General features: G+C 43.2%; 1 protein-coding gene across 5 annotated transcripts in view; it reads left to right on the top strand.

Annotated features, from left to right (window-relative positions):
• The first annotated feature begins 3,702 nt into the window (after positions 1-3,702).
• Positions 3,703-19,097, top strand: part of SPATA18 (spermatogenesis associated 18) — a 36,969-nt gene continuing 21,574 nt past the window's right edge. For 2 of the 5 annotated variants that reach the window (XR_004819921.1, XM_035726231.1), the window contains exons 1-4: positions 3,705-4,029; positions 16,227-16,332; positions 16,433-16,548; positions 17,915-18,027. Coding sequence is in view for 2 of the 5 variants with exons in the window: in XM_035726231.1 (XP_035582124.1) it covers positions 3,943-4,029; positions 16,227-16,332; positions 16,433-16,548; positions 17,915-18,027 (422 nt within the window). In the remaining 3 variants the exon portion in view is untranslated. Of the gene's footprint in view, positions 4,030-16,226; positions 16,333-16,432; positions 16,549-17,914; positions 18,028-19,097 lie in introns of all 5 variants that reach the window. The other 3 variants (XR_004819919.1, XR_004819920.1, XM_035726232.1) reach the window with 3 other exon arrangements.

Raw genomic sequence — 19,097 nt, forward strand, 5'->3', positions numbered from 1 at the left:
ACTCAAGAAAAATGCTCTACTTTTGGTGATTGACTAATGGTCTCAGAATCAAGACTTGACACAAGCTGAACTGTGAACCAAAAATTGAAAATAAGGTGATGGTTGAGAAATAAATTGAAATAAAGGGCAAGATTTGCTCAATCTGAACCACAACCAGTATGTTAAAAAGAAACAAATGAAACAATAGCATTAAAGAATGTCAGAACTGCAAGAGATCTTAGAGCTGATCTAGTCTATGTTTTTCATTATGTAGGTGGAAAAAATTGAAGCTCAGGGTGATTAAAGACTTATGTAAAGTCACAAGAAGCCACTGATTGGCAGAGGGTGAGATAAAGGGCGCGTGTCCATCATGATCCAAGTTTATTGTTCTTTCAACTTCTTCAACATGCCTGATAGTGTACCATGCAAGAAAAATTTGATTTTATCTTTTCTTTCCAAATAATTGCCTAGTGATAATATCCTAAAATAATCAAATTGAGACAAAATTAAAATACTGTCCGAATAGAGCCTTTACTAATCTGTTTTTGTCCGTATGTATAAAAAAGTAGTCTTTAAAAATTGAATCTCAACCTTGTTGGCTGCACACTTGTAATATGAAGCATATGGATTCTTCTTTCATCAGCAACACAAACTATTTGCACTCCAGGCTCCAGCTCTCTCTTAAATTAATTGCTATCCAGCACTCATCAAAAGCCCTGTGGAGGGGATCATTATGAAGGGCACTTACGAGGATGTCCGCTTCTTCCTACAGGTATGGAAGTTCTAAGCTTGTATCAGGTAGCATCACCAGAGAGCTAAGAAATGCCGAGTCAGTTGCTTGGCCCTCTCTGATGACATGAGTTCTAGTGTTACCCCTTTGGCATTGATCAAAGGTGACCGCAAGAAACAATCATGTCAAGATTGTTTCTATATTTTCTAAAAAAAGTGGGGGACGTATTAAAGACACCATCATCTGCGTTGTTCTAGGCTCTTTGGAAAAGCATAAGCATATTTTGTGATTGGTACCAGGAAAATGTGTTCCATTCAAAGAAGTGGAATGTATACTTCTAAACTCAAATAATAATAATAATCATGAAAGTCATTTTCCTTTCTGCGTTGGCTTCCACAAGGTACAGATTAAATGTTAAATGAAGCTCAATCTTCGTACATAGGCTTAAAACGGGGGCATATTTGCTTTTTCCACTAAAAAAGTATTTCTAATCTAACAATGATATTTTCTACAAGTCTCTTACTGTAAGTTATCTCAGATCCTCTTTTGGAAGTAGTGGGGAGTAAATAATGAATAAATACATAAAACACTTGCTTTGTTTTGAGTCATTGATGACTATGCTGCTTTGCTAGTGATAAACGTGTTTCCTGCTACACACAGCGCATGCTCCGGAGTTCTGGGGAAACTAAGAGGTACCCAAAACACTGCAGGCCGTAAGGGTCTTGAATCCAGCCATGGGGCTAGAGCATATGTAGACATAAACAATATCAGGTGGCAAATTCTAAAGTGATTTCAAAGATCCATTCTCTCTTAAGACTAGAAGACTATTAAATTAGTAATTTGGACATTTGGTCAAAGCACATTCTGTTTTGAATCAGCTTAATATTGTTATTTTGGCTAACATTTTTCTGAAGGTGGTATAATTCTTTGGGTAACTCTGCTTCTGAATAAGTTTTCATAAAAGCAATCAGTATTCACGGTAGAAATTCGGAAAATCAAAAAAGTATAAAGGAGCAAATTAAAATAACATAATCACACTTTGAGTTTATATTGTATAACACAATATAGATAATTTAGTGTCCCTGCTTTTTCACTTAATATAGTAAGAATTCCTAGACAATAGATATTCTTCAGTAACAAGATTTCTATTGTGCAACTTTTCATTGAAGGATTTGCTCAACCATCACCTTATTGTTGGAGTTTAGATTGTTTCCAACCTAGTTATCTCTATTAAATGTAGTATTGTGATCTACATTGTAGTAATAATGATCATGCATTTGTGAAGCCCTGTGCCAAGCACTGTGTTAAACACATCACACAAATTTTTTTATTTAGTCTCATAATAATCCTGTGAAGAACTGTTGTTCCTTGTTTATAGATAGTGTAAACAAGGAGTAGCAGTTAAAGAGCCCACAGCAAGGAAGAGGATTTAACCCCTAATCTAACATAAGCAAATATTCCAACTTGTTTTTTATGAATAAGTAAATAGGACTGCTCAAAGATTCCAACTGCCTATTGAAATATGCAGTTAATTGGCTCCAAATTAAGAAATCTGTGGGATTTTTCTCCATTCCCTTACTCCCTCTTTACATATTTTTTAAAGGAAGAAAGCGTCTAATGAATATTTAGTGGGTTTTTTGTTTTTTCTTTTACTTTAGTAATTATTACTGTACTATGATAAAATGTGTTATGTACCTTTATGGTCCTTGTTGTTCCTTTTGTTTTTATTGAGATATAAGTGACATATAACATTATATTAGTTTCAGGTGTACAATGAAATGATTCAGTATTTGCATATATTGTGAAATGACCAACACAATAAATCTAGTTAGCATCCATCACTACACATAGTCACAAATTTTTTTCCTTGTGATGAGAACTTCTATAGTTCTTATTTTGTAGTCTACAGAAGATAGTAGCAACCCAGGCTCCAGAAAGGAGCCTCTCATTTTTACTGGAGGACAGAAAACCACTGTAATTAAGAGAAACAAGAACAAAAAAAAGAGGTGGTATAATTTTGAATATTACCATATTTGGACACATGCAATGTTCATATATTTTCAAGTACCTAAAGAAATGGAACTGAATTAAACTAGCTAGCTAGCTCGCTGAGGCCGGGCTCCATTCCTGCTGTTTTAATGACTAGATAAGAATGATTTGCAATCAGCTCATCATTTGATGCATATAAAATAAGGGCTTCTAAAGTGCTTAATGATGGTTGAAATTGTTTCATTTCTTAAGCAGTTTAAACTACCGTTGTGGCTTAATGCACCCTTTTGAAAGAGTGCCAAACCGGGTCTGAACTTCCACAAAGTTTCAGTTGGAGAATGAGAATTAAATGAAACTTTAGAGTGCTCAATGATTCTAAAACTATACCAAATCTTGTCTAAGCCCGAGGATTAACTTTGGTTTGTGAACGTCCTGGAGCTTCAGATCTCCTGACTTGGGCACCCACCAAATCCTAGGTGTTACAAACGAAGCACTGAAGGTCGGAGAAGTTAAGAGAATAAAGGAGGGCGCCAAAGAAGGGCTTACCTCCTGCCTAACCAAACTGTCAGTGGAGAAACAACCTTGGCTTTTTCAGGCTAGAGGCCTCGGGATGCCCCCCATCCCGCACGGCGGGCGAGTCTCGCTCCATCAAGCAAGGGACGGAGTAGCTAGCGGCCGTCTGTAGGCTTAGCCCCTCCGACCCCCGGCCCCATCCGGAGTGAGGGGCCTTGGGCGGCCTCGCCTTCGGCTAGCAGGAGCAGCAGGAGCAGCGGGAGCAGGAGCAGCGGGAGCAGGAGCAGGAGCGGCTCCAGTGCGCGCTGGGGCGCGTGCCCGGCCCCGGGGGCGGCGGGGAAGGCGGCGGGGTGGGCGCTGGGTGGGAGTAGCTGTCGGGGCTGGCCGCAGAGGCAGGCGTTGCCAAGGCGCGCGCGGTGCGCGTCCCTAGCAGCCGCCCGCCCACGTCAAGGTTTGTTTAATAATCGCCGGGGTATTTCTGGCTGGGGCTCCCGGCGGCCGCGGGGGAGGCGGCTGAGGCGCGGCGGCTGTGGCCCAGGGCACCTCCCCCCGGCTTCCCGAAACCTGCCCCGTCTGACCCGAGGGGGAGGATGGAAGGGCCAGCCGCGCTCTGAGCCCCTCAGGAAAAGAACACCCTTCCCGCCACATCAGCCCGGGGTCCTGCGGAGGCCACCGCCTCGTCCCCTCCACGTCTCCATCTCCCAGAGCGGGGCCGAGTGGAAAAGTGAGCGATGGCAGAAAACGTGAGGAAACTGGTCTCGAGCGAAACTTTACGACTGATGCACGACAAGCTAGAGTGCTGGCTGAGGGAGTACAACGTGAGTCCGGGTGGCTCGCCCTCGCTTTAGTTCCTGGCAGAGCCCCCTTAGGGCTGGCTCGGGGTGGTCGCTTAGCAAAGCCCCGGCCGGCGTTATTCCTCGCCGCACGACCCAGGCTCCGACCCGGATCTTGGGGGGGGGCGGGGGGGGGAGGAAGGGCACGGGTCGGCCTGTGCCCTTCCGCCCGCTCCCCCCGGCGCCAGGGGGCGCTGGGGTGGCGCGGCCCGCGGAGCGCAGACTCGGAGTCCGCGCAGAGAGAGCGCCTTCGTCCGGCGGTAACCAAGGACGCTGGCGGCCCTAGAAACGGGAAGGCCCAGAGGTCCGCCAGGGGTCCAGCCTGCTGCTTTCCGTTCCATCCCCTTGTTAGCAATCCACCTCCCTATGCCTAACTCTATTTTTTTTTTTTTTTTTAACTACACCCCTGGTCCTGCCTCTCATCACGTCTCAGGATACTCAGGGGTTGTATCACAATGAATTTTTATAAAAATACTCCCAGGAGTTATTACCCAGATGTCCGTGAGATGGACACTTGTCAACGTTGCGGATTTCATTTGTGCGCTGGTCAGCATGGCAAGTAAGGCACAATTTTACACCAAGGCAGACTTCAGGAGGCCTGTTACCAAGGCAGTTTTAGAAAGCCAGTATTCTGTCATCAAATCCATAGAGCTCTTCAAGTCTCATTAATCCCTACCCCCACTCCGGCTCGCGTTAACCTCCCCCGCACATTAAGTACAACTCAGTGTTGCATTTGCTGGGTTTGATCTGTCCGTCTTAAATAGGAGGGTCCCACTCGTATAGTGGAACAGTGAGGCAGACAGAGCTGGGCATCTGTGGACCCGGAATGAGCCCCCCTTCCCCCACACCAAGTTCTGGGTCTGGCTCTAGATAGTACTAGCAATTATCTGGGGCAATTTATTTCACCTCTCTGGGTCTCAGTACCTCATCTGTTAAATAGGACAGACTCACTCAACCAGATCTCAATTTTTTTTGAATTTAAATCGGCTTGTTTCTGAAATCCTACCAGGAAAAATGCAACTGGATGCTGTCTGAGTCTCTGGGCTTTCCCATTCACCCTTTGACCAGGGCTCCTGTGGTGGAGGGGAGCTCAAAGGACACCTACAGCTTTCTCCTTGCCCCCTTTCTAGTGTTCAGTGTTTACCATCTTTGCCCACTTTTAAAGAATGAGCACTGTGACTATTCCTTCCCCATCCGGATTGCAGGAAAATTAAAATTTACCTCTTACAGCGTGTTATTTCTTCCTTTTTCCCTTCCCCACTTCCTTCCTTCCTTCCTCCCCCCCTTTCTTTCATTATTACCCCTTGGCCTAAATAAACTCTGAATGTTAAAAGGTATATTTAGTTTGGGGGTGCCCGGCTGGCTTAGTTGGTAGAGCGTGGGACTCTTGATCTCTGGGTTGTAAGTTTGAGCCCCTCTTTAGCTGTAGAGATTACTTAAAAAAATAAATGTTTTTTTTTTGTTTTGTTTTGTTTTTTTACAGAAAGTATATTCAGTTTGCCACAAGACAATGTTTTAACACAAATGACATTAGCATTTGACTGGATCAAATTTAATGATTGTTTTAGAAACTTTTCATAAGTCCTGAGAAATGCCAAAGTTTATTACACTCTCCTTTCTCAGTAACAGTAGTCCCCCCCCCTCCTCTATTGTCGTGGACATCATTTCAATCTAGATTCTCTCCCCCATGCCAGGCTCCTTCCCCCACCTTCATAGAGACTGCACTCTTGGAGACCAATGCCCTTCCAAAAAATCTGTGGCCATTTCCCCGTGCGATCATTTTTTTGGACTATCTAGTGTTTCTGTTACATTTGACACCTCCATTCTTCTAAGGCTCTAAAAATTGGTCTCCTTTCCTTACCCACTTTCCTCCTATGGCAGTTCTTTAAGCCTTTAGGAGTCTTCTCTTGGGCCTCCATTCTTGCTTCTCTCTTACACATATGCCCATGAATCTCACATCCATATTCAGGGCCTCTTCTCATCTGAGCTCACTTCTCTGATTGCCTATTAGACATTTTCAGTTGTGCTATCATCATCTCAAAGTCAAATCAGTCTAAAACCTGTCTTAGCTTCTCCGGTGCCACTAACACTGGCCTCTTTCTTGACTTCACTGTCTTCATCATGACACACCCCACAACATTTTTGCCAGCTTGATCTGTTGGCACCTACTTCGAAATTCACACAGAACCCTTTCACCTCCTCTGCTGTAATCACCCTTGTCTGCCTTCCATCATCGTTCATCTAGATTATTGTAAAAATATCTCAGAGTGATTCTTCTAAATGTCAAGTCAGATCAAGTTACTTCTCTAATAAAATACTCAGACTTTCTGTCCCACTCAGAATGAAAGCCAAAGTTCCTGCAATGGCCATCAAAGTCCTACACAACTGTGCTCCTTTAAACTCTGACCTCATCTGTTACTCCCCCCTTCACTCTACTCCAGCAATACTGGTCTGGTTCTTTCTAGAGCAAAGCTTTCAATAGAACTTTCTATGATGGACATGTTCTCTACAGGCACTGTCCAATATGGTGGCTATTTGGTACGTGAATTGTGGCAAGTACAAACTGAGAAACTGAATTTTAAATTTCATTTAAATTAAAAAAATTAAATTTAATTAAAGTTTAATTAATTTAAATCTAAATCGTCACATATGGCTAGTGGCTACTCTATTGGGCAGAAGAGTCTAGAGCACACCAGCTGGTCTCCTGCTTTAAGGGCATTTTGCACTCACTGTTCCTCTCTGCCTGGAAAACTTTCGCCTGTGGATATTTCAGTAAGATATCAACATCTTTGCTTTCTCTCCTCCTTCAAGTCTTTGCTTAAATGTCACCTTCCCAGGAAAGACCATTCTGTTTACAATTGCCATCTCCTACCCCTGCCCCTGGCACTCACTGTGTCCCTTCTCTGCTTTGTTTCTTCTGTAATAGCTACATCTTCTAATTTTTACTTATTCTTTCATTGTCAATCTTTCCTCCCTCCTTCCCACTAAAATGTAAGCTCCAGAGGGCAGAGATTTCTCCCTTTTTCTGCTCATCTCTGTATTCCCAGCACTTAGAATAATGCTTGCCTCCTACTAGTTGCTCAATAAATACCGACTGATTGAATGCTACCATCATTCTCCCAGACACCCGGGTTCTTGGACTCCTTTGTCTTCTTAAAACCTCATATCCAGTGTAGAATTAAAGATGATCCCCAAATATCTTTAATTCAGCCTTTGTTAAAATTGAATAAAAAAGCCATGATTTCCAGGGAGGGGCACAATTGAGAGGATGCAAATGTTTTTAATAGTTTGTGTGTGTGTGTGTGTGTGTGTGTGTGTGTGTGTGTGTAGCTAAAGAGAGAGGATAAGAAAATATGTATATACCACCAACCAAAATTAAGGTTACCTCTAGACTTATTCAGTATCTTGTCACCTAGAGTGTGGGTTTTGGTCAATGGCTAAGAGCTTCCCTTTAATACGGCGTTTGTTTTACTAGTTCCGAGGACTTTTTCCTTGAAGCTTTAAGATGAAGAATAGTCATTGTAGCAAACTACATTTATTTAAATGTTGGTTGTAGAGGTTTATTCATTAAAAGCTTTAAATTATGTTTGCTATGGAAAATTGATTTTGCTGACTCTGACCACATTGATTTAGTTCTAATTAACTCAAGCAAAATAAAAGGCCATAAATACCACTCTAGAATTAAGAATGGGATTAAAGTTATCCCCTTGGGAAACAGTTATTTTCAGTGAAAAAGATCAATGACTTGAACAGATTAGTTCTAAAACACAATGCAAACATTTCATTTTCCTTCAAACTAGCCATTATTGGGATGAACAGTTAGATCATAGTTAATTTTTCTTCTTTCATATAATTTCCTTCATATGGATTCCCATTTCCTCTGCCTTAATCTGTCCACCACCACTCTTTTCATTGGGTCCTATGTATGTGGTCAGACACAGTACATTTTTTAAAAATGTAATTTTCTGCCCCAAAGCCTTTGGTTTTTATTTGTTGGCTTGCTTTTAATCTTACAACATCTAGCAATCTTATGGGCCCTATGCAAAACCACTACTTGCTTAATTTTTTAAAGATTTATTTATTTAAAACAATTCCAAGAAGGGATATTTTTCAAAACCTCACTAGAGAAACACAATAAAAACAACAGCAAACATTGCCAATTCACTTTCTTTTAGTTATTAAAGAGAAGCTGAATTACTGTATTACTTGGTCTTTAAAACTTGGATTCCATTGGCTGTTCAAGGACAGCTTGGTACAAACTTGTAACTTTCAGAATTGTTCTTCCTCCTCAGTGGTTACTGAGACTGTTGGTGAAAGAACCATAGAAAATCTCTCCTTGTTCAACCAAGAACGGAGCTAATTATTAAGAGCTTAATTATTCACTCAATAAACGGTTATTTAGCTTCTGCTGTGTGTGAAGGTTTGACCTAGACATTCTATATTTACACTTTGGGCAGTGTGCCTTTATTGATGAACTTATTCATTCAACAGAAGATTTTTTCAGAGTTTATGATATGACTGTCTGTGCTAGATGCTGGGAATAGAAATGCCAGCTTCATCTTAGTGATAAACTTCCAGTCGGAGACGCAGATGAAGGGTAGAGGAAAGAGCATGTGTCAAAAGGAGGGAGGCAGGAAGAAGCTGGCCTATTTGGGGGGTCTATGAATGGTTCTCGGCAAGGAGAGGAAGTGAGATGGGGCTGAGGAGGTGGGGTGGTTGGGGCCAGAGGGTAGAGGCCTTAGGTGGTGTGTTAAGGAGTTTGGGTATTATCCCCAGGGGGCAATGGGGGGTTGGACTAAAAGCATCATGCAGTGAGGAGACATGTAAACAAGGTCAGACTCTGAGAATGGTCCTTCAGGTAAGAGTATGCTGCCCCAAATGCCTCCAATTGATCATGCACCATCTGTATGGTCCTCTCGGTCAACTCTGCAAAAGGGTCAAATAACCAACTATGCAGAACAGAATTAGGTCTCATGACCTAATTACTTCATAGAGATGTTAAGACGAGAAATTAACCTCCTTCCAATGTTAGCAGTACCTGGAGAAGGTCAGCTCTGGGCTGAAACTCTCTTCCTCCTGAGATGCTTTTGTTTCCACCCAGAATCTTGTGGACTAGGGAGCTACCTTTGGTCAGATGCTCTGCGATTTATTACTTTTTTAAAAATGTACCGTATGTAATTACAGGAGCAAATGGTAAGAACTTACCATACCCTTGATAACCCCATCCCTAAGATAGGATAGGATTCCATTTCTTGAAGTATCATAATAGACCCCAGGACATGACGATCTGGAAACTTTTGATTAGCTGATATGTGAGTGGGGATGCTAGGGAGAGCTCATAACACTTCCTCTTGCATTACTCCCCTCTTATGTTTTGGAAATCTGCCCTTAACAAGTGAAAACAGCATATTCAATATCGGTACATAAAAAGGAGCTCTCAAAGAGGTATCCCTTTGTTTTAGGATAATCTTTGTGTTGAAATAGACGTTGCCTCTATGACAAAATGTCCCTGATTCTCAGTACAAAAGGGTTGTAGTTGCTGTGGTGTCTTTAGACAGACTCTCCGGCTGCCTTTGCCCTCCCCCATAGTCAATACACTTCCACATTCCTGGGGGTTCAGTCTAGTTAATTCATAAAAAACATTTTTTCTTCCCTTTATCTCCTTATAGTATGCTAAGCTGCAGTAATGAATACACCTCCAAATCTTACTGTCTAAACTTACACGAAAGAGATTTCTCATTAATGCAAAGTGATGGCAACTCTCCTCCATCATTGGCTTCAGGTTCAGGTGGACCCCGCCTGGTGGCACAATCATCTCATCATGGACCTCAGAGGTCCACTGGGGAAGAGAGGGAGAGCACTTAAATTATACACATCACTTTCACTCATCTTCCCTAGGGATTGTTACGTGGCTCCCATCTACTTGTAAAGGAGCCTGAGACATGGAAAGCACGTGGAATATTTGATTAGTGCTACTGTTTCTGCCACAACTACTAATGATGGATTCATGGCTAGGAAAGAAGTTGACAAGTGATTAAGGCAGATTATTCTATTTTTAACAGAGGGGCTATCAACTTTTAAATTTTCCTTCTTAGTTTCATCTTAGACAAACTTGCTAATGGAAACATCATTGTTGTTTAATATTTAAGGAAAAGTCATTAATAAAAGAAACCTGATAGAAATATTAACTTCAGGTCAAGATGCTAAAATCCAGTGGAGAGATCTAAATAGAAGCTTTTGCTAAGATGTTGGCGTGTATATAAGCCTACTTTTCTTAAATCTAAAATTCAGTATTTTGGTTTTAAAAACATTGTTGTGGAGGTGACGGTGTTGTGGCAAAGTCAGCCATGCTGTAGAACAGAGGGTTGATTTTGGAAACTGAGCCATGTGAAGGGCTGCCCCCTGTCTCCATCATGCCTTACAAATGGGTTCATCACGTCAGGATTCTACCTTTAAATATCTGTCAAATATCTCCCACTTTCCCCCTCTAGCTACCATTGCTCTTATTCAAGCTCCCATCATTTCTTACATGTGTGGGAAAATCTAGGGTGAATTAGGGCGGATCCCAAGCAAACGTTGTTGCAGAAATACTTGCAAGACTCACAGGCATAGGAGCTTCATTCTGTCCAGAGAACTCTGCCCTGGACCGAACTCACAGTATTTTTATAACCATCATGGTTACAAAAGGAGGCTAGTAGCCCGTCTCTGTTGCACAGGGATTGGTGGCTATAAAAGGACACATTTTGTTAACAATGCCAGTAGTTCTATTCCTGAATATTCTACTCCTTTCTGTTACCTCTCACTTTCCTATCTGCATGAAGGATAAGAATAAGTTTGAAGTTTACTTAAGTTCCACAATTATAACATGGCATATTCCTATTGATTTTCCTGCCTTCCTCCATGCCCACCTCTAAGCCAATATTTACTTAGCCATTTGCAAGATCATTTTTGTGGCTTCTCATTGCCCATAGCAGAGATTCTCAACATGGACAAAGCACTGTTCTCTAGGATAGTGCTTTAAAAACTTACCACAGAAATCTATGCATTTTACTTCACAACATAGCACACCTACATTCTTCTATACGTATTACTGAAGCAAAGGTTTCTTGAGTAATTCTTATCTTTAGTAATTGTGATATACTCCTTTTCTCTTTCATTAAATTTTTTAAGGGGGGGGTACTGGTTGAGATTCATTAAATTGATCTCACTTCCCACGAATGCTGTGGTTCTCAGTTTTGGTTGCACATAAGAATCATTTAGAAAACTTAAAAAAAATTTTCAGTGCTCAGGCCCCACACTAGAGCAATTAGAAAATAGGAATGGGAGCCCACAGAGCTCCTCAGGTGAAAGCCTTCCTAAATCTTGGCTCCTCACCGCTTCCTCCTTTGAGCCTCACCTGGGAGATCTAGACCTACTTTTCTTATAGCAAGTAGTTCTGGTTTTGCATTTATGTGCATGTTTATCTTAGACTATAAATTCCTTGAGGGCAAGAGGCTATATCTTACCCATCATGGTACCCCTAGCATGCAGCACACAGTAGCCTCCTCCATAAAAATGTGTTGACAGCCTAAAGGCATAAGTGAAGCAGAGCATAAACCATCTCCTTCTCTGGCTTCCTCCTGGAAGCCTTCCTTCCATTTACCTTCCTTCCTGGCTGTGTTCTTATTTCTCACTGCTCTTGTTTTGTTTTCATCTACTGGCCCTTCTTCCTCTGCCCACTTCTGAAATAGCAAAACTGCCCTCTGCCCTGCCCTTTGACTTCTCCCACCCTTGGGGGTCTTGTCTATGCATATGGCTGGGGCACTCTCCATCAGCTGAAGGCTTGCAGAGTCACGCCCCCAGCCCCCACCTCTCTGCTGAGATCCAGAGTCTTCTCCTTCTGCTCTTGGGATAGGGCCATGGTTGAGAGCCTGGCTCATGTCAAAGGCTGCAGGAACAGGCTTAGTTTCCGGATCAACCACCTTTTCCCCAAATTGCTTAAGGTCTTGGTTTTCCTCATTGGTGAATTAGGGATGACGGATGGTAATCCAGTTGGTAGGGTTATTCTGAGGATTAAATGAAACTGTATTTAAAGCTCTCAGCACAGGGTTTGGCTGGTACAAAGTTAAGTGCTCGGTAATTGTTAGGTACTATTACTAGACAGCTCTATCTGAAGGTCCTGTGGATCCCCTACATTGTCTGAAAACAGCACCATCCCTCTGACACCTCTTTTCTGTTTCCAAACCTTCGGGCATCCTCCTCAGGTAATGCTAGAAGCAGTGGCTGACACAGATGTGATTTAGGGCTGCAAAGGGCCTTCAGGGGACCCTTGGCATCTCCACAGCCTTCAGCATCTCTCAGCCAGATGGTTACAACCACCCCTCTTCCCACCAGGCTCCCTCTCTTATCTGAACCCTATGTGGTTGGCTTCTGCCAGAGTGATTTTCATAAAACACAAAGTAAATCGGATCACATCACCACTCTCATCTACCCGCCCCCTTAAATCTTTCAGTGATGGGATAAGGCTCAGAACCCTTCGTGTGGCAAATAAAGTGTATCATTATTTGGTCCCTGGACCCTGTATTCCACTTGCCCCTATGGTACACCTTGCTGCTCCTTGCCTTGGTACCTGCTGTTCCTTCTCTTGAAATACCTTATTTCTTACCCCTCCCTGCTCACTGCTTTGCTCCTTCCCCAGCTCACTACCCACTGAGAGCACTTAATAAACTCTAAGGTAACTATTAATCCTCTGTGTGTCTCCCATTTTCCAACCCACTTCCCCAGCTGATGAGCTCATTGACAGTAGGCGACTTTTAATTTTTTCTTTCTTTCTTTTTTTAAAAAGACTTTATTTATTTACTTGAGAGGAAGAGAGAGAGAGAGAGAGAGAGTATACAGAGGGAGAGGGAGAAGTAGACTCCCTGCTGAGCAGGGAGCCCGATGTGATGCGGTGCTGGATCCCAGGACCTAAGATCATGATGTGAGCCAAAGGCAGCCACTTAACCAACTGAGCCATCCAGGCACCACTAATTTTTTCAATGTAGTTTTATTTCCTGAGCTACCAGCCCAAGGCCTTACGAATAGTAGGAACTCAATGATTTATGAATGAAGGAACTGTGGAATTAGGAGACAGTATAATTAGGTCATATCTTTGCTCTATTTATTTTGTGTGAGTGACTGTTTGGTAGATGAACATGACTCTATTGCAACTTGAGCATCTTGTGTGATGCTTTGTGTTAGAAGTTGCAGCATGTTGTAACAGGTCTTGGGAACAGGAACTGTCTTACACTGTGTATTGTCTTCTGTTGTTTAAGTTGTGTGTACAAACCCACTTAGCAAACATTCCTTTCGGTACCTCCTTTGTACCAGACCCTGGGCAAGGCATAGAAGCAAATGGTAATAATACTACAATAATGCTTCTAATTATTCTGTCCCTCCTCTATTCTGTACCTAAGTTGGCTCATGAGATCAGCCACCTCCTGAATATGAGTAAACAGAGGCTCATATTTAAAATATCTTTTCTAAGAGAATATAGCAACCAAGTAGGAAACCATATTTGAACCAAGGTCTGCCTTTATTCCTATACCCATTGCTCCTTTCAATAACACACAATACCTCATAGGTACCAATTGTTGAATGCCTTCTGTCTCTGAGGTGCTAGATATGCATTCTTGGATTTAATTCTCCTCTAACACTCTGCAAGGCATGATCCCCATTTTCCTGGAGAGGAAATGGGCTCAGAAAGGTTAAGCAATCTGCGTAGGATTGCAGAGAAGGGTGGCAAGTGGTAGAGCAGAGATAATCACTCAGGTCTGCTAGACCCTCAGGCCCCATTCCCTGTCCACTTAGCCTATGGCATGGTCTAGCCAGAGGGCAAAGCTGTTCTTGAGGAACAGGTTCACCATGGTAAGTGCCGGGGGGAGAGCAAGGCCCAGGAGCTGCTGCTTCAACAGAGGAGGGATGGGCACACCTGCTCAGATGGGGATTCCAAATGTTCTGATGATGTCAATATTACACTGTTAAGTTATTCATTCATTCATTCATTTGTCAAATATTTGTGGGCCCTTCAATTTGTTATGTATACCAGTGGCAACTGATATAAACATAGGAAAGATAAAGGAACTTTTAAAAAGAGGTCCTGGTCTTTTTAGGGGAAGGGGCTAGAAGGATGAGACCCAGAAACAAATGGCTGTATGAGACATAGGTGCCATAACAGAGCTTGTCGCCAGGTGTTGTCCACCAGGTGTGGATGTAAGCCAGAAGCTCCACCAAGGGCACCACGAATCCACCCCATCCAAACTCCTCCCCGGGCCTGCAAGGCCCTCCAGGATCTGTTCTGCCAACCTCTCTCACCTTCTGTGCTTCTGCCACATACGCTTACTTATGGTTCTCAAGGTGACTAAACTCGCTTCCCCTGCCACAGGGCCTTTGCCCCTACTGTTCCCACTGTGCATCACGGTCTCTCTCGAATACTTTGCTCAGTGTCTCAGTGTACTATCTCCTTTGCTCAGTGTCTCCCCTTCGGGGGGTGCCTTTCCACATGGCCCTCCCCATTCACTCCTCTCCCATCATCCCGTCCTCCCTCTGCTCCCAGCTCTAACCACGATCTTAAGAGCATGGGTTCCAATCTCAGTTCTGTCATTTTACCGGCTAGGTAAGCTTGGACAAGTTATTTAACCTCTTGGCCTCTCAGTTTTGTCCTCTGAAAATGGGGGTGTTAACAATGACGCCCCCACCTCCCAGGGCACTGCTGTGGGGCTTCACTAAGCTTATATATGTACAGCATCAGTAGTGCCTGGCGCATAGAAGGTATGTGATAAACATAAAGTGTGTGAATCTTCTCATCGATGTCTGTCCAGTACTTACTGGATCTGACTACAGAGACTACAGAACACAGTCTGGGAGTGCGACAGCGACCAGGCTGGCATAGCCTCCGTCCACAGGGAGCTTGCTTCCTGCCTGAATCCCCCCGCCCCCCCTCAACATGCATTTGCCCTGTAGCCTTTCGCCTGGAACTCACTCTTCCTCTTTGTTCTCCTTTTTATCCTCCTCACCCCCTGCTTCCTGCCTGGGATTCACCACTTGAGAGGACACATCGGTCTGTGCAACCACGTGATTTGTTTGTTGCTTGTGGTTGTGTTCCTTCCTTTAGTGGCAGACTTCATTAGAGGTTTGACTGGTGTGGAAATGGTAAAATCTCATCAAGGAGGTGCAAAAAAGCAGAATAATAGCTAAAGGCCCACCTCTTGGCTTTCTTCGTGTTCTGTGGATGTTTTGCAACCCCTGGAACTTCCCATCCCCCCAAATCTGCCTGCTTTCTCCTTGCCTAGACTTCACTTCCTCTCGGAAGTCTTCCCAAGGCCACGGGCTCTGGAGTAGACCTCGTGCGCACAGATTTCACCGCATGGGACTGTCTCCACCCCTCTCTCCCTTACCAGTCTGCATGTGCTATAAGGCTGGGGCCATGTCTTTTGTCTTATTCACCATGGGATCCTCAACCCCCCAGTACCATCCTACCGTTAACAAATAGTGTTCTTTACGTACATAATGAACTTGGAGGACACGAACCAATAAAGCAGGTAAATTAGGAAGCTGTGGTTTGTATTGGATTACAAAAGGTCTATTCACTTTATAAAAGGAGTTTTTGCAGGGTTCCATTGAGTAGCAAGTCAGGGGTATTGCTATTAAAATAACCCCCAGATCTCAGTGGCTTCACACACACACACACACGCGTGCCACACACACACACACACACACACACACACTTTCTTGATGATGTGATAGTCATTGCAAGTGTCCAATGAATAGCCTTTCAAATTTCAAATCTTGTAGCTCCACCATCCTTTATGCCTCTGCTGGGCCCTCTGCTGGGTCCTCTGCATCTGGCTGCCCGATGGGGAAGGAGAGAAGAGAATCACTCAAGGGGTTTTCTTCTGGGTCATACCTGCAAGTGGCACATAGCACTTCCTGTCCCATTCACTGGAACTCCGTTACACGGCTGCCTGACTGCTAGGGAAGCTGGGAAAAGCGGTCTCGCTGTGCATCCAGGAGGAACGGGAACGATGTTTTGGTGAACACAGGGCATTCTCTGCGCCTGGGCGCATACCAGAGCCCCGCGGCCCCTGGGTAAAGTCAGGTCCTGTCAACCTGCAATGGGTCCCTGAGGAAAGGAATTGCACTGACTTTCTGTTTTGGTTTTGTAGACAAACACATGTGATCAAAATCTTAATCATTGCCTTGAGCTCATCGAACAAATTTCCAAAGTTCAAGGACAGCTCTTTAAGATCCTCACTACGGCAGCCCAAGAAGGTGAGAATGGCCCGTGTTTCCCCATCTGGCTTCGGTCCTTGGTACTCTCTCACTGTGTCGCTGAATTTCTTTCCCTGACCTGATTTGTGGGTTCTTTTAGGTGGACATTATGATGGTGTGGAAATAATCAAATCGCGCCTTCTGCCTTGGCTGGAGGCCTCCTTTACTGCTGCTTCCCTGGGAAAACCTGTTGACAGCAAGGTCCCCTCTCTACAGGTAGGGATGCTAAAGGATCCCCCTTGACTTTCAACACCCCGATCAGGCTCTGGGAACTCAGACATATATAAGAGATGGCTTTTACCTAGTGAGGGACTCAGCGCTACTTAAGGAATGGGGACACAGGTCCAAAAGGTGAGTTTCTGTTTACAGTAGTAAGTGGCGTAATGCGTTGAGCTTTCTCTTCAAACAGACCTGTGTGCAACTCTCAGCTTTGCCTACTTCCCAGTGGTGTGACCTCAGACAAATCAACAAGCCTCTGCTTCCTCAGCTGTAAGAAAGGACTGGTGATGTTCTACATCTGGGACATTGCCCACACTCGGCAGTAAATGGGAACTTTGGAATGACAGATTAGTCACACAGACAGGGTACATGGAGCCTCAGAAGAGACCATTAGATGGGGGAAAGCACCATAATCTGAAAGAGTGAAATGAAATGAGTTGAAAACTTAGTTCTCAGAGACTGACAAAGAGTATTGTCATTTGCTGTTGCTATGGGGTGATTTCTGTGGGTTAGGGTCAGGTTTTAGACAGTTGAAGCCCAGACTAGAAAGAGGACCTACACCTTGCTTAAGGCATTAACATCATTAAGCATTAGTAACCTTGGTTTTGGACGTTTATATGGATTTCCATAAATTCTTTTCTAAAATTAAAGCACGTAGAGTGGTCTTTTCTTAGTGGCCTTAGGGGTGCAGGTGTGGAAGGGTTCCTGCTTGGGGGTCACTGGGCAGAATTCTGGTCTCTTTTCTATGGTCCTAGGTCTGTTGACTAACCTTTCATGTGTCACTTGCTGGAAAGGAAACAATGCTTTTGCTGACCCACTTGGGCCATTTTGAGAATTAAATGTGATAAACATGCAGAAACAACTAACATAGGCTAAGTATTCCGTAGACATCAGTTGGTTTTAAGCAAATTTTTCTCCCCTGGGGATTTTTCACATGCTGCTGAGATTTTTACCCCGTGGGTGTTCTTCTGAGTGTAAAGATATGGGATGATATTTCAATGGCTTTTTAAAAAATTGATGTATAATAAAAAATTGAGCTATAATTTACCTGCAGTGAGATCCATAGGTCAATAAATGCATATATCCGTGTAACTCACACCCTACTAAGTTATAAAACATTTCCATCTCTCCAGAGCATTACCTTGTGCCATTTCCCAGTCACCTACCCCCACCCCCCAACCAGGCAACCACTCTTCTGATTTTTATCATTCTGATTAATTTTGCTTGCCCTAGAACTGCATATATATGGAACTATGCATTTGTGTCCTTTTGTGCCTGATTTCTTTTTCTCAGCATAATGTGTTGCAACCCATCATCTTGTTTCATGTATTCAAGACTATTTTTGATTTGTGTATCATTCCAGGACACATTTGATAAAGAGAGACATAAAGAGGCTGCTGTTCGGGATCGGGACATGCAACAATTAGACTCCGAGTTGCCTTTGACTCGTAATCAACTCAACCAGGTTCAAGACGAGTAAGAGGAATGCAAGTTATCTTTTTCCAAAAAGAATTGTTTGTTCTTAATTTTTAAGTTTGAAAGGAGAACAATGGCTCATGTAAAATACAGACATCTGCAAATAACTGTGTGTGTGTGTGTGTGTGTGTGTGTGTGTGTGTGTGTGTGTATGAGAGAGAGAGAGAGAGAGAGAGAGAGACTGAGAGAGAGAGAGTCCAGAGAGTAAGGAGCCAGTGTCTTTGAATCTGGGGGTAAGATTTCTATATTATAATAGGCTACCTAAGACCCTGTTCCCCTTGGCTCCATCCCTGGAGCTCCTTCTTCTCCAGAGGCCTGTTATGAGCCTATATATGTAAACAGGGGAAGATTGTTATATGATAATCTATCTTTTGAAAGAAAAATAAGATGCAAAAAGGGGAGGGTTAAAGAAGTCAGACAAAGAGTAAAATTAAGGAAAGAGAGCAAAAGTAAGATGAAGAGGCTGCATCCGTCTGTCAGATGTGCTCATTTAGAAGGTATAATGCCTGGCTGAGAAGTCAGACTCTTCAAAGAATGAGCATTTCAAGATTTTGGAATAATTAGTAGATATAAAAAGTATTTTAAAGAAATTAAGCAATGCCAGGCAGCAACAAGTGTCAGAAGCAAAGCCAAGGTAGCGAGCTCAAGGAATCACAGCAAAGAAAATTGCAAGCCTTGGATTTGCACTTGAGGAAGACAGACAAATGTGTACAAAACTGCATTCAGCCCACCTAGCCAAAACACATCAATCGGATGTTTCTCAATTGGAGCCTTGCTCCACTGCGGACATGTATGGGGCAGCAAGGAACTCTTTAGTTAGGGCTTGTGATGGAATAAGCTGTGGCATGCTGCCTTGTTCTCTGATGAGATTTCCTTTTAAGGAAAGCATCTCTACTGATTTAGTTTTGCTTGATTATAAAAGTAATAAAAATTTCCTTCTCAAAACGCATACAACATACGAAAGTGGAGTATCATAGCCAAGAAGATTTATCAGAGGCACGATTATTGCTAATTCAAAATGCATACAACAAATACAAGTGTAAAGGTGAAAATCACCTGTTTATCTCATC

Source organism: Zalophus californianus, chromosome 2 (assembly GCF_009762305.2).
Source record: "Zalophus californianus isolate mZalCal1 chromosome 2, mZalCal1.pri.v2, whole genome shotgun sequence".
In the NCBI taxonomy this organism is placed as follows: domain Eukaryota; kingdom Metazoa; phylum Chordata; class Mammalia; order Carnivora; family Otariidae; genus Zalophus; species Zalophus californianus.